The sequence below is a fragment of the Salvelinus fontinalis genome, chromosome 31 (assembly GCF_029448725.1).
Source record: "Salvelinus fontinalis isolate EN_2023a chromosome 31, ASM2944872v1, whole genome shotgun sequence".
Taxonomy (NCBI): domain Eukaryota; kingdom Metazoa; phylum Chordata; class Actinopteri; order Salmoniformes; family Salmonidae; genus Salvelinus; species Salvelinus fontinalis.
The window spans coordinates 21,516,948-21,529,126 of NC_074695.1; the positions used below are offsets into that span (position 1 = coordinate 21,516,948).

The window sequence follows — 12,179 nt, forward strand, 5'->3', positions numbered from 1 at the left end:
TTTTATTTCACCTTTATTTAACAAGTAGGCATGCTTTAAGCTCATGAGGTGAGCGCTATTAAAGCGTCCAGCCTTTGGGAATCGCGCTCCAGTGAAATTGGGCACGCTCCGCTGACACTCAGTTCAGAACTAGGCTTACTGTTCGTCAATATAGGCCTCGTACATATACACATTTTCAGGATCTACATGATTTAACCACAAGATGGCACAGTCACGCAATAATAGACCAAATGAGTGTGACTGGACATCCCTCTATAGATGACTAGAGAAAATAGATAGGCTTTTTTCTGTTGGCCCTAAATGATTAAAACCGTGATTAGTCCACCTGGAATTACCTTCAGCGAATGCATTTGTAATTGCACTGACCTGATTAATTTATTACTGCTAATCTTTACCATTCAATTACAAACCAGTAATATAACTACCTACCGAGGAATGTGTAGTTACAGGTATGAGGGCAATTTAGTTGAGCGCATCTGTAGCCTACAAGAAGAATGTGATATTGTTGCAATAGTTCACCTACTGGGCGTGCTCGATTTACCTGCTTGCGTGCCGGGTCCCAAAACGTTCCCGAAGAACAACTGAGAACTCTGTCTACCCGCACGCTTGGCGACCTAAATTAACAGCGTCCATTGAAAGCAGATTGCGCGGAAGCCCCGCCCAATTATTTTCCATTGGTTGATTTACAATGTTTTTACTCTTGTCCCATGATCTGATTGGAGGTGGAGCCAATCCCCGGCTGTCATTTGAGGCTGGATGGGCTTTCCTTCAAGAAATCAACATGTTAAGAAGGAGCAAAAAAAAGTTTAGGCCATTTCTCAGCGTATGGTTGGTGTCAATGACTGTTGCGCCTTTAGAAATATACCTTGCTGTGTGAACCACTGGGTTGAATCGGAGACGAGACTACATGAGGCGTAACAACTGCCGAGACCGCGCGCTTCTGAGCTGGGTTTACGAGGGTTGAAGAATAAGGAGCAAGTTGCCAGCAGTAGACTACACTACGCGAGTTCTGCGAATATATTCTCTGCTTGGGCCAGGCATGTTTGTCAGTTTCTAAGGATAAGGATTGCGTCGCTGATATCAAGTTTGAGGATGTAGAACAGGTGCGCGGAACTAAGCTGGGACTTGGCTAATTTTGGAAAAATAATTGTAGGCAACAGTTTGTGCTCAATTCAACGATATAGTAGCTCGAGGATATGTTGTTCATCAAATTGATACATCGACTCTGTCTCAAGTGGAGTTTAGGCTATGTGAGTAGCGCATCATAGGCTCAACTACGGATCAGTACAACATTTACTTATTGGCTATTGTGCGCAATAGACTATTAGACAACTGTTTCAGACCGATTCACTGAAAGTGAAGTAGGTTACTGATTCAGAAGTAGAGCTTCATTGCCCAACCACTCAAGAATTTAGCGCGAGTTACAACCCAAGCTACCCCGCGATTGATCTCGCCTCCTGCGATAACACTGACGCAGATAATCGTGCACTACAGTCTTTTGAATCGCAGACACTCGGGTGACGTTCCAGTCATTCAATGTACGGGATGTTCATACGGATAATGCTTTGAAATGACAGCTGCTCAAGGAATGGAATACAACCACAGTGAGCAGATTCTCATCTCAGTATCTCGGTGCAAAAATAATATTTTTCCTGATAGCCTTTTAGGAGAATAGCTGCTTGTCTCGTCTCTCAAACAACCAGTGTCAGGGACTCTCAAGGATTAGACGAGGGGTTAAACATGTCCAAAACGCTGAAGAAGAAGAAGCACTGGTCAGGCAAAGTCCAGGAGTGCGCCGTGTCATGGGGGAATGCCGGGGAGTTCAGCTCGGTTGTGGAGGTACTAGGGGGAGCGGAGCTGGGCTACTTCCCGTACCTGGGACAGGTGATTACCGAGGCGATGGTCTGTCACGTCGGGAGGTTACCGAACAGCGGGGACGTGCTTCTGGAAGTGAACGGCACCCCTGTCAGTGGCCTGACCAACCGAGACACCCTTGCTGTCATCCGCCACTTTCGGGAGCCCATCCGTATCAAGACCGTCAAACCAGGTATGTCAAGTGTTTGCGCTCTTACGGTTGAGGTTTTGTAGCCTGCTATGCTTTCCAATGTTAGGCATTTATCATGAGACGTCAGTTTCATACTATGGCATGCTGAATTCATAACCCAAGTGTGGTCTGGTCTGAGAAAAGGCAGGGGGCATTGATTATCATACAAAACCAAATGGATTCCACAGGTCACAGACATGAGCACTGCAGTGACAACATGTGTTCTATTTAACACTGACCCCTTATAGTCACCCACATAATTCCCAGAAGCCTCTCTTAATGTCACTCACTCCCTCTCTGTGCTGTACTTGAGGTGTAGGCCTTATGTGCCATGGGCAGTGAATGGCCTGGGTCACGGCTGTGAGGTTGACTGGGCTCAAACACAGCACACTGTCTGTGGTTGGAATGGCATAAATAAGACACACTTGTAGATGGGCTGCATCATTGCAGCTGAGACCCAGGCCTCCAGGGTAGTGAGAGGATCAGGTGTGTGTGGAGGGGGGTTGTGGTGTGACTGTCTCCGACTCGCCCATGACGACTTATGCCAGTGCCTCCAAGCTAATAACAAAATATAAGTACAGCAGGGGTTTTATAGGCTGCTATAGAATAGTTGTGCTAAGATTTTTGTAGTTCAGCATACCTTTAGCTTGAATCGGCACTATCAAATTTGCGTGTAATGTAAACCTTTGTCTTGGATAGACCGATGTTGTGCATCTTTTTCCCTCAACCTTCCTCTGTCCTGTTCTTGCTGCACAGCATCCTTGCATTCTCTTCAATAGCCTACATCTTCTCCATGTCATGTAGTTACTGATTTAGTAAAATCTCATTATCCTGCTCCCTCGTCTAACCTGTTTTCATGCATAGACTTTATTTTTTTTCCTTAAATCCATTTCATGGCGGGAGGGCCTAGTTGTTATGGGTGTAAGATGGCACAGTGATGCCATCTGTTGGTAAATGTTCATTACTGCAACTCGTGTATTTATACCGGGGTGCTTGAGATACCCGGAAGGGTCATGATGTACAGAACAAGGCTGGTTACTCGCATGAATGTCTCTGTCTCGTCATTTAACATTCAAACATGGTGTCAGAAGAGGGATCACTAACCCTGCTTTCCGCAAATTAGAGAAACCTGTTCTGGTTTACCAAACAATTGTTTATTTGAGTAAAATTTCACCGGAATTGGATTAAGCTAGAGTGAGTTTGCTAGTTAGCTTCAGTGTTGTTAGCACCGGTTAGACATGGCAGCGAACATCCCCCCTCCCGCCGGTATGAAGCTCAGCGGGGATTGGAGCACCAACTGGGATACGTTTAGAGGTGAATGGGAGGACTATGCGCTAGCAACGGGACTTCTGGAAAAGGACGAAGAGGTAGTGGCTGCCACTTTGAGGACTATAATGGGAACTGAATGCCGACACGTATACAAACACAACCTGAACCTAACAGCACCTCAGCAAGGTAACGCTATAACTATTCTTGATGCTCTTGAACATTACTTTAAGCCAGCAAAGAACGTCATCTACGAGCGTTATGTTTTCGGTTGTTGCAAACAGGAGAACGGGGAGTCCATTGACAGTTTTGTCACTAGGTTAAGGGAAAAGGCAGCTACATGTGACTATGGGGCTTTAAGAGATGAACTGATCAGAGATAAGATTGTGCTTGGCATAACTGATGAGGGCACCCGCAGACGTTTGCTGAGAGAACGTGACCTGACTCTGGTCTTGGCAGTGGAGACATGCCGTGCAGCAGAGCTTACTGATATACGGATAAGGTCCATGGAGCTAGAAAGGCAACATATGGACAATGTCAATGCTACATTCAGGCAGCCAGTAAAAAAATTCCCCTTTGCTACAGCTAATGCTAATACTACAGCCAACTCTGCAGTAGACAACCCCAAGACATGCCGATATTGTGGCATTTCTCATGGACAAGGAAAAGAACACTGCCCAGCCTATGGAAAAATATGCAAATCCTGTGGTACAGCTAATCACTTTGCAAGGGTCTGCATGAAAAGCAAGAGAAAGGAGGGTAAGGTGCACTCCATTGAAACAAACACAGATGAAGGGAACAACAGCACAGAGGATGTATATGCTAGTGAGTGCATAGGGGCAGTGAAGGCAAAAGGAAAAAAAGTGGTTTGTCACTCTGCTACTTAATAATAAACCACAGCAATGCCAGATAGATTCAGGGGCCACATGCAACGTTATGAGCCTTAAAGATAAAAGGAGGCTCGCGCCCAGAGACAATCTCACACAGAGTAGCACCAAGCTAAAACTGTATTCAGGCCAGTTCATGACCTCTTTAGGCCTGTTTGTGACAGAGTGTGTTTTACGTGGCCAGAAACACACCCTTGAGTTTGAAATAGTTGAGGCTAGTCAACAGCCATTACTGTCAGGTTCTACATGTGAGCGCCTTGGGCTTATTAACTTTACCATCCCAGCTGATCTTAACATTATAGACAAAGTCCAGGCTGGGCCCCTGAGCAAGGAGACACTCCTAAGCAAGTACCATGATGTCTTCAACGCACCGGTTGAGTCAGTTCCCGGGGAAGTCCACTTTGAGTTGGACGCAGCAATCCAGCCTGTCCAGTGTGCACCCCGCAATGTACCAGTGGCCATGAAAGCAGCTACGAAGGCTCAGCTTGACAAATACGAAGCAGATGGCCACATGATATCCGTCACTGAGCCTACAGACTGGATAAGTAATATGGTTATCATTAAGAAACCAGACAAGCTACGGATATGCATTGATCCTAAACACCTCAACCGGGCTCTGCGACGTTCACATTACATTATGCCCACGTTGGAGGATGTTCTTTACAAGCTCCCAAAGGCCAGAGTCTTCACGCTCGTGGACGCTAGAGATGCCTTCCTGCAGTGCAAGCTCGACGAGCCCAGCAGCTATATGACCACCTTTTGGACACCCTGGGGCAGGAAGAGGTGGTTGAAGCTTCCGTTTGGTGTCTCCGTGGCTCCAGAGGTGTATCAGCGGAAACAGCACGAGCTGTTGATGGGACTCAGTGGCGTGGAACCCATAGCAGATGACATCCTCGTAGTGGGCTGTGGGGACAGTGATGAGGAGGCAGAATGTGACCATGACGCCAAGCTGCTGGCCCTGATGGTCAGATGCAGACAGGTCAAGCTAAGGCTAAGCATAAAAAAGCTTCAGTTTAAAGTGCCAGAGGTCCGCTTTCATGGGCACATCTTGTCCTCCACCGGATTGAAGGCGGATCCTGAAAAAGTGAAGGCTGTCTTGGAAATGCCCCACCCATCTGACGTGAAGGGAGTGCAGCGCTTCGTCGGATTCGTCACTTACCTGGCCAAATTCCTACCGCGGCTCTCTGAAGTGTGTGAGCCACTAAGGAGGCTCATGGACAAGGACGCCATCTGGCATTGGCTCCCAAAACATGACGCAGCGGTGAGGGAAATAAAAAAACTGGTCACCCAGACACCTGTACTGCGTTACTACAATGTGTCAAAACCTGTCACGATTCAGAGTGACTCAAGCCAGTATGGACTTGGCTGTTGCCTCATGCAGGAGAGCCAGCCTGTGGCATTCGCCTCTAGGGCACTCACCCTAACAGAGCAGAACTATGCCCAGATAGAGAAGGAGTGCCTCAGCATTGTGTTTGCATGCCAACGCTTCCACCACTACCTGTACGGGCGTGACAATATTACCGCAGAGACAGATCACAAGCCCCTTATTGCTATATTCAGCAAGCCTCTTCTGAATGCCCCAAAACGACTGCAGAGCATGCTACTGGCCCTACAAAACTACAACCTTAAGGTGGTGTATAAGCCAGGGCCAGAGATGTATGTGAGTGACACGCTCAGCAGGGCTACTGCATCAGGCATTTACACACGCTCCATGCATGAACAACACGCAGTGTGCAGCTTACAAACAGAGCAAGTGGATGTTGAACACATTAACCAGGCTGACTACCTCAATGTTACGGACCAGCGCCTTATACAAATCAGACAGCACACAGACAGGGACGGACAACTCCAGGCATTGAGGTCTGTGATTATGATGGGCTGGCCCGACTGCAAGGAAGAAACTGCTTTAGCCGTCAGAGAATATTGGCCAGTCAAAGAGGAGCTCAGTGTTCAAAACGGAGTAATATTCATGTGTCAGAGAGTCGTTATTCCCCGGTCTCTGCGCCATGAGATGTTGGCGCGTGTGCACTCAAGTCACATAGGAGGTGAGGCCTGTTACAGACAAGCACGTGACACACTGTATTGGCCAGGAATGCAGAGTGAAATCAAAGACTATGTCAGTAAATGTTCAATCTGTAATGAATATGCCATTGAGCAACAGAGAGAGACGATGACGTCCCACGAGCTACCGATGCGCCCCTGGCAGATAGTAAGCCTAGATCTCTTCCAGCACAGTGGCAAAGACTTTCTGCTGGTAGTCGATCATTACTCGGACTTTTGGGAGATTGACCTCCTCCCCGACCTCTCAGCAGAGACAACGATCAAACGCTGCAAGGCTCAGTTTGCCCGCTATGGCCAGCCAGATAGGGTAATTTCAGACAATGGACCCCAATTCTCCGGAGCTGAGTTCCGAAAATTTGCTGCAGGATGGGAATTTGAGCACGTCACTTCATCACCACGATACCCAAAAGCTAATGGGAAGGCGGAGTCCGCAGTAAAAATCGCAAAGAACCTCTGCAAAAAGGCTCTGCGAGAGGGCAAAGATGCCTGGAAAGCAATCCTGCAGTGGCGCAATACCCCGACAGAAGGCATGGATAGCAGCCCGGCCCAGCGCCTCATGGCACGGCGCTTAAAAGCAGCTCTGCCAGTAGCCAACACTCTCCTGGAGCCCTGTGTGGTGACTGACGTGCTGGTGAAGCTACGTCACAGAAGACAGGTCTCCAAGTTCATCTACGACAAATCAGCAAAAGACTTACCTGAGCTCAGGGTGGGTGAAACGGTGCGAATGAAGCCACTACCAGGGGACCGGACGGGCCTCTGGAGACTCGGATCCTGTGTACAGAAAGTGGCACCACGCTCCTACTTGGTCGAAGTGAATGGATCTCTGTACCGTCGCAACAGAGTTGACCTTCGGATTGCTGAGCCAGCACCTACTCAGAACCCTGATGGTCAAAGGGGTCGCATGACAAAAGACGGAACTCCAGCAATGGGGCCTGAGGCACTGGGCGAAGAGCCAGGTGATCACAGGTCAAGTCACATGGGGCCTGAGGCACTGGGCGAAGAGTCAGGGGATCACAGGTCGGCTGCTCCCTCGCCCATCAATACTCCCCTTAGACAGTCAGGTGACACGCCTGTGCGGGAACCCGCAGTCCTCGCAGACAAGCCCCCTGTCTTTTCACGCTACGGGCGTTTGTCTCAGCCACCAAAAAGACTTAATCTGTAGGTTGCCCATCAGGGTTGACAGAAAGAGATAAAAAAATGTTTTAAGTTGTTACCTGAGAAAGAAAAAAAGAAAAAAAAAAAAAATACTAAGTTGTTCATGTTGGAAATTATTACTAGGTTTGTTTTGTTAATGAATTGACACCTGTCCTATTTTATTAAAGGGAAGATGTTATGGGTGTAAGATGGCACAGTGATGCCATCTGTTGGTAAATGTTCATTACTGCAACTCGTGTATTTATACCGGGGTGCTTGAGATACCCGGAAGGGTCATGATGTACAGAACAAGGCTGGTTACTCGCATGAATGTCTCTGTCTCGTCATTTAACATTCAAACACTAGTGTCTGCGTTTTTTTTTTTTCTTTCAGTTAACCTGTCTAGGATGAGGGTGCCGCTAGCGGCACTCCTCCCCCACCCCCACTGAAAAACCAGTGCCGCGAAATTCAAAAAAAAAAATATTTTTTAAAATATTTAACTTTCACACATTAAAGTCCAATACAGCTAATGAAAGACACAGATCTTGTGAATCCAGCCAACATGTCCGATTTTTAAAATGTTTTACAGGGAAGACACAATATGTAAAGATGTAAATCTATTAGCTAAAAACACATTAGCATAATCCACCATCTTTTATTTGTCCACCAACACCAGTAGCTATCACCAATTCGGCTAAACTAAGATATTTATAGCCCCTAACCAAGAAAAGAACTCATCAGATGACAGTCTGATAACATATTTATGGTATGGGATAGGTTTTGTTAGAAAAAAGTGCATATTTCAGGTAGATGGCATAGGTTACAATTGCACCCACCGTCACAAATGGACTAGAAAAACTACATAGAGCAACGTGTTTACCTACTTACTAATCATCAAACATTTCGTAAAAATACACAGCATACACTAATCGAAAGACACAGATCCTGTGAATACGGACAATATTTCAGATTTTCTAAGTGTCTTACAGCGAAAACACAATAAATCGTTATATTAGCATAGCACATAGCAGCCCAGCATTGATTCTAGCCAAAGTGAGCGATAAAAGTCAACATCGCCAAAATATATTAATTTTTTCACTAACCTTCTCAGAATTCTTCAGATGACACTCCTGTAACATCATATTACACAATCCATATAGAGTTTGATCGAAAATGTTTATATTTAGCCACCAAAATCATGGTTAGACAATGTGAAATGTAGCCCAGCTGGTGAGAAAATGTCCGTGCGCCATATTAGACAGTGATCTACTCTTATACATAAATACTCATAAACGTGACTAAAAAATATAGGGTGGACAGGGATTGATAGACAATTTAATTCTTAATACAATCGCGGAATTACATTTTTAAAATTATCCTTACTTTTCAATACAGTTTGCGCCAAGCGAAGCTACGTCAAAAAACATGGCGTCCTAAGCCACTAACATTTTTCGACAAACACGATTTATCATAATAAAAATGTCCTACTTTGAGCTGTTCTTCCATCAGTATCTTGGGCAAAGGATCCTTTCTTGGGTCCAATCGTCTTTTGGTGGAAAGCTGTCCTCTTGCCATGTGGAAATGCCAACTGCGTTCGGGATGAACTGGAAGCGTGCCCAGCAATTCACAGCGTTTCAGAAATAAATGTCCCAAAATCGCACTAAACGGATATAAATTGCTATAAAACGCTTTAAATTAACTACCTTATGATGTTTTTAACTCCCATAACGAGTAGAAACATGACCAGAGTGATATTACTCCCTCCACTAATGCTTGGAACAAGTGCGGGTCGATGTCCTCCAGGCGCATTACGCAGCAAGAAAAGACTTGCTAGCTACAGGTTTTTTTTAATTTATAGTGCCTGTGAATGCGCAATCGACCCCATTCAAATCGTCATCACGTAAAGGCATCCAGGGGAAGACGTAAGCAGTGTCCGTATACTCATAGCAATAACAGTGCCCTTTTAACTGACTCCAGATCAGGGGCCAAAATTTCTGAAATCTGACTCCATGTCAGGGAAATTGCTGTAGAATGGGCTCTGTTCCACTTAGAGACAAAGTGTCAACTCCTATAGAAACTATAGACTGTTTTCTATCCAATAATAATAATATGCATATTGTACGATCAAGGATTTTGTGGGAAGCCGTTTCAAAAATTACACGATTAGCATAAATAGTCACAACAGCGCCCCCATCCTCAACAGGTTTTAACCTCTCTGGTACAAGTGGGATGCTAGTGTTTTGTTCGATAATGCCACTCTTTATGACCAAATACCTCCTTTTTTGTTCGTTTTGTCCAGTAATCCGAATGCTTAAGGCGCGTGCACTAATAAATCCAGACAGTTTTTTAAAAAGTAGAATAAAAGTTAGTAGAAACATGCCAAACGATTTTTATAATCAATCCTCCGGTTGTTTTTGTCATAAATATCAATAATATTTCAACCGGACAAAAGCTTTGTCAATAGGAAAGCAGAAACAAGAAAGGCACGTTCCCGATCATGAGCAAAGCTGATGAATGGAAATAGATACCGACAGGTTCAGAGACAGTTTCTATCAAACCTCATGCTTCAATACCGGCTGCTCAACGGTAAGGGAGAGAACAGCTTGTGTATGGGGTCCTTGATGATGCGGTGTGCCTTCCTAAGGTACCGTTTTGAGTCCTGGATGTTTGGGAGCATGGTCGCTAATGTACTGGGCCATCTTCACCACCCGCAGGAGGGCCTTGCAGTCGTGGATGGAGCTATTCCATACCAGGCCTTGACGCAACCGGTCAGGACACTCTTGATGGTGCAGCGGTAGTATTTTGAGAGGACCTGGGCTGGCATGCCAGATTTCTTCAGCCGCCATAGGAAGTAGAGGCGTTGTTGTGCCCTTTTGACCAGAGTGGTGGTGGTTGTCCATGACAAGTCTTTGGTGATGTGGACGCCAAGGAACTTAACTCAGGACTCGCTCTACTGCAGTTCTGTTGATGTGGGTCTGGGCATGTTCCAGTGTTTTCCACAAGTATGTAGAGTAGCCAGCCCAATCGAAAAAGTAGCCAGCCAGGCGGCCCTCAATGTTTGGCCGAAGGAGCTTTATCTTGGTGGTCTCTGGTACATTCCAATGCCTTGATTCCATCAGGACTGCACAGTGACATGATTGAAACTTTATTAAGTTCATCTCTCAGAATGAAAACATTTTGTGGTATTGTGTAGAAAGACATTACCTTAAATGACTTCAAGTGCATAAATTCAGTGAATGTTAGTGGTTTTGAATATTTTATAGTCCTGTATGTTTAGGACTATTGTCTAAGAAGATTTAACCTTTAGATTAGACTTCTTTTAAAGTTTTTCTGCAAGATATGGATTGCCACTTGAAATTATGCATTTTATTAAAACAAAAAAAAATAGGAAAATAGCCTACATTATCTTCAAATAAATGTAAAGGTTTCGTTTTTCAGGTTTTCACTGTCAATTAAAAAAAATATAACGTTGACAACAATGCTTAAACCACATCATGAGACTACTTTTGAGGTCAATTCAAGTGTGAGGCTGTTTACGATCACATGTGCAATAAAAAAAACAATGATAGAGTTAGCAGAAACTGGTGGACACATGCACAGATGGGGCATTCTTGCCTCTGAAGTTTACAGGAAATACACTGCTCAAAAAAATAAAGGGAACACTTAAACAACACAATGTAACTCCAAGTCAATCACACTTCTGTGAAATCAAACTGTCCACTTAGGAAGCAACACTGATTGACAATAAATTTCACATGCTGTTGTGCAAATGGAATAGACAAAGGGTGGAAATTATAGGCAATTAGCACTCCCCAATAAAGGAGTGATTCTGCAGGTGGTGACCACAGACCACTTCTCAGTTCCTATGCTTCCTGGCCGATGTTTTGGTCACTTTTGAATGCTGGCGGTGCTCTCACTCTAGTGGTAGCATGAGACGGAGTCTACAACCCACACAAGTGGCTCAGGTAGTGCAGTTGATCCAGGATGGCACATCAATGCGAGCTGTGGCAAAAAGGTTTGCTGTGTCTGTCAGCGTAGTGTCCAGAGCATGGAGGCGCTACCAGGAGACAGGCCAGTACATCAGGAGACGTGGAGGAGGCCGTAGGAGGGCAACAACCCAGCAGCAGGACCGCTACCTCCGCCTTGGTGCAAGGAGGTGCAATGCCAGAGCCCTGCAAAATGACCTCCAGCAGGCCACAAATGTGCATCTGTAATACAACAAAATGTGGAAAAAGTCAAGGGGTTGGGTGGATACTTTCTGAAGGCACTGTTGGTGTTCCGCTTGTTCAGATGTGTTAGGCTAGGGCTGTTGCGGTGACTGTATTACTGCCACACCGGCGATCACGAGTCATTAAGGCAGTCATTCCATGTGACTGTCTAGTCACGGTAATTAGGCTTCTCCAAGCTCTGCTGCTGCTGATGTTATTAGTAGCCTATCAAACTTGCTAACGGCCAGGTACTCAGCACTCTTGTCACTCTAATCACTCTGACATCAACGCAACTAATCATAAATCATATCAAACACTTCATGAGCTCATGTTGCGCCACATTTCCATATGCTATGCAATTGTGCAAGAAAACAGAGTGATGGCCTCTATTAAAAATAGGATCCCATCAGCTTTCTATAGGCTAGGCCTACTATATTATATTTCTCAACTTTCCTGATATCAAGCACATTGCCTATATTTACCACGGGAGTGTAGCTGACATGAACAGAAGCGTCCTCCATTCACTATTTAACGGGATCGGTGTCCCTATGGGACGGTTGTTGCTAACTTGCACTGTGA

The 12,179-nt window shown here is 45.4% G+C and overlaps 1 protein-coding gene across 2 annotated transcripts in view; it reads left to right on the forward strand.

Annotated features, from left to right (window-relative positions):
- The first annotated feature begins 712 nt into the window (after nt 1–712).
- LOC129829812 (membrane-associated guanylate kinase, WW and PDZ domain-containing protein 3-like) overlaps nt 713–12,179 on the forward strand; it is a 360,522-nt gene continuing 349,055 nt past the window's right edge. The window contains exon 1 of one of the 2 annotated variants that reach the window (XM_055891748.1): nt 713–2,047. In XM_055891748.1, coding sequence (XP_055747723.1) covers nt 1,741–2,047 — 307 coding nt within the window. In that variant the 5' untranslated portion in view covers nt 713–1,740. The remainder of the gene's footprint in view (nt 2,048–12,179) is intronic. The other variant, XM_055891747.1, reaches the window with a different exon arrangement.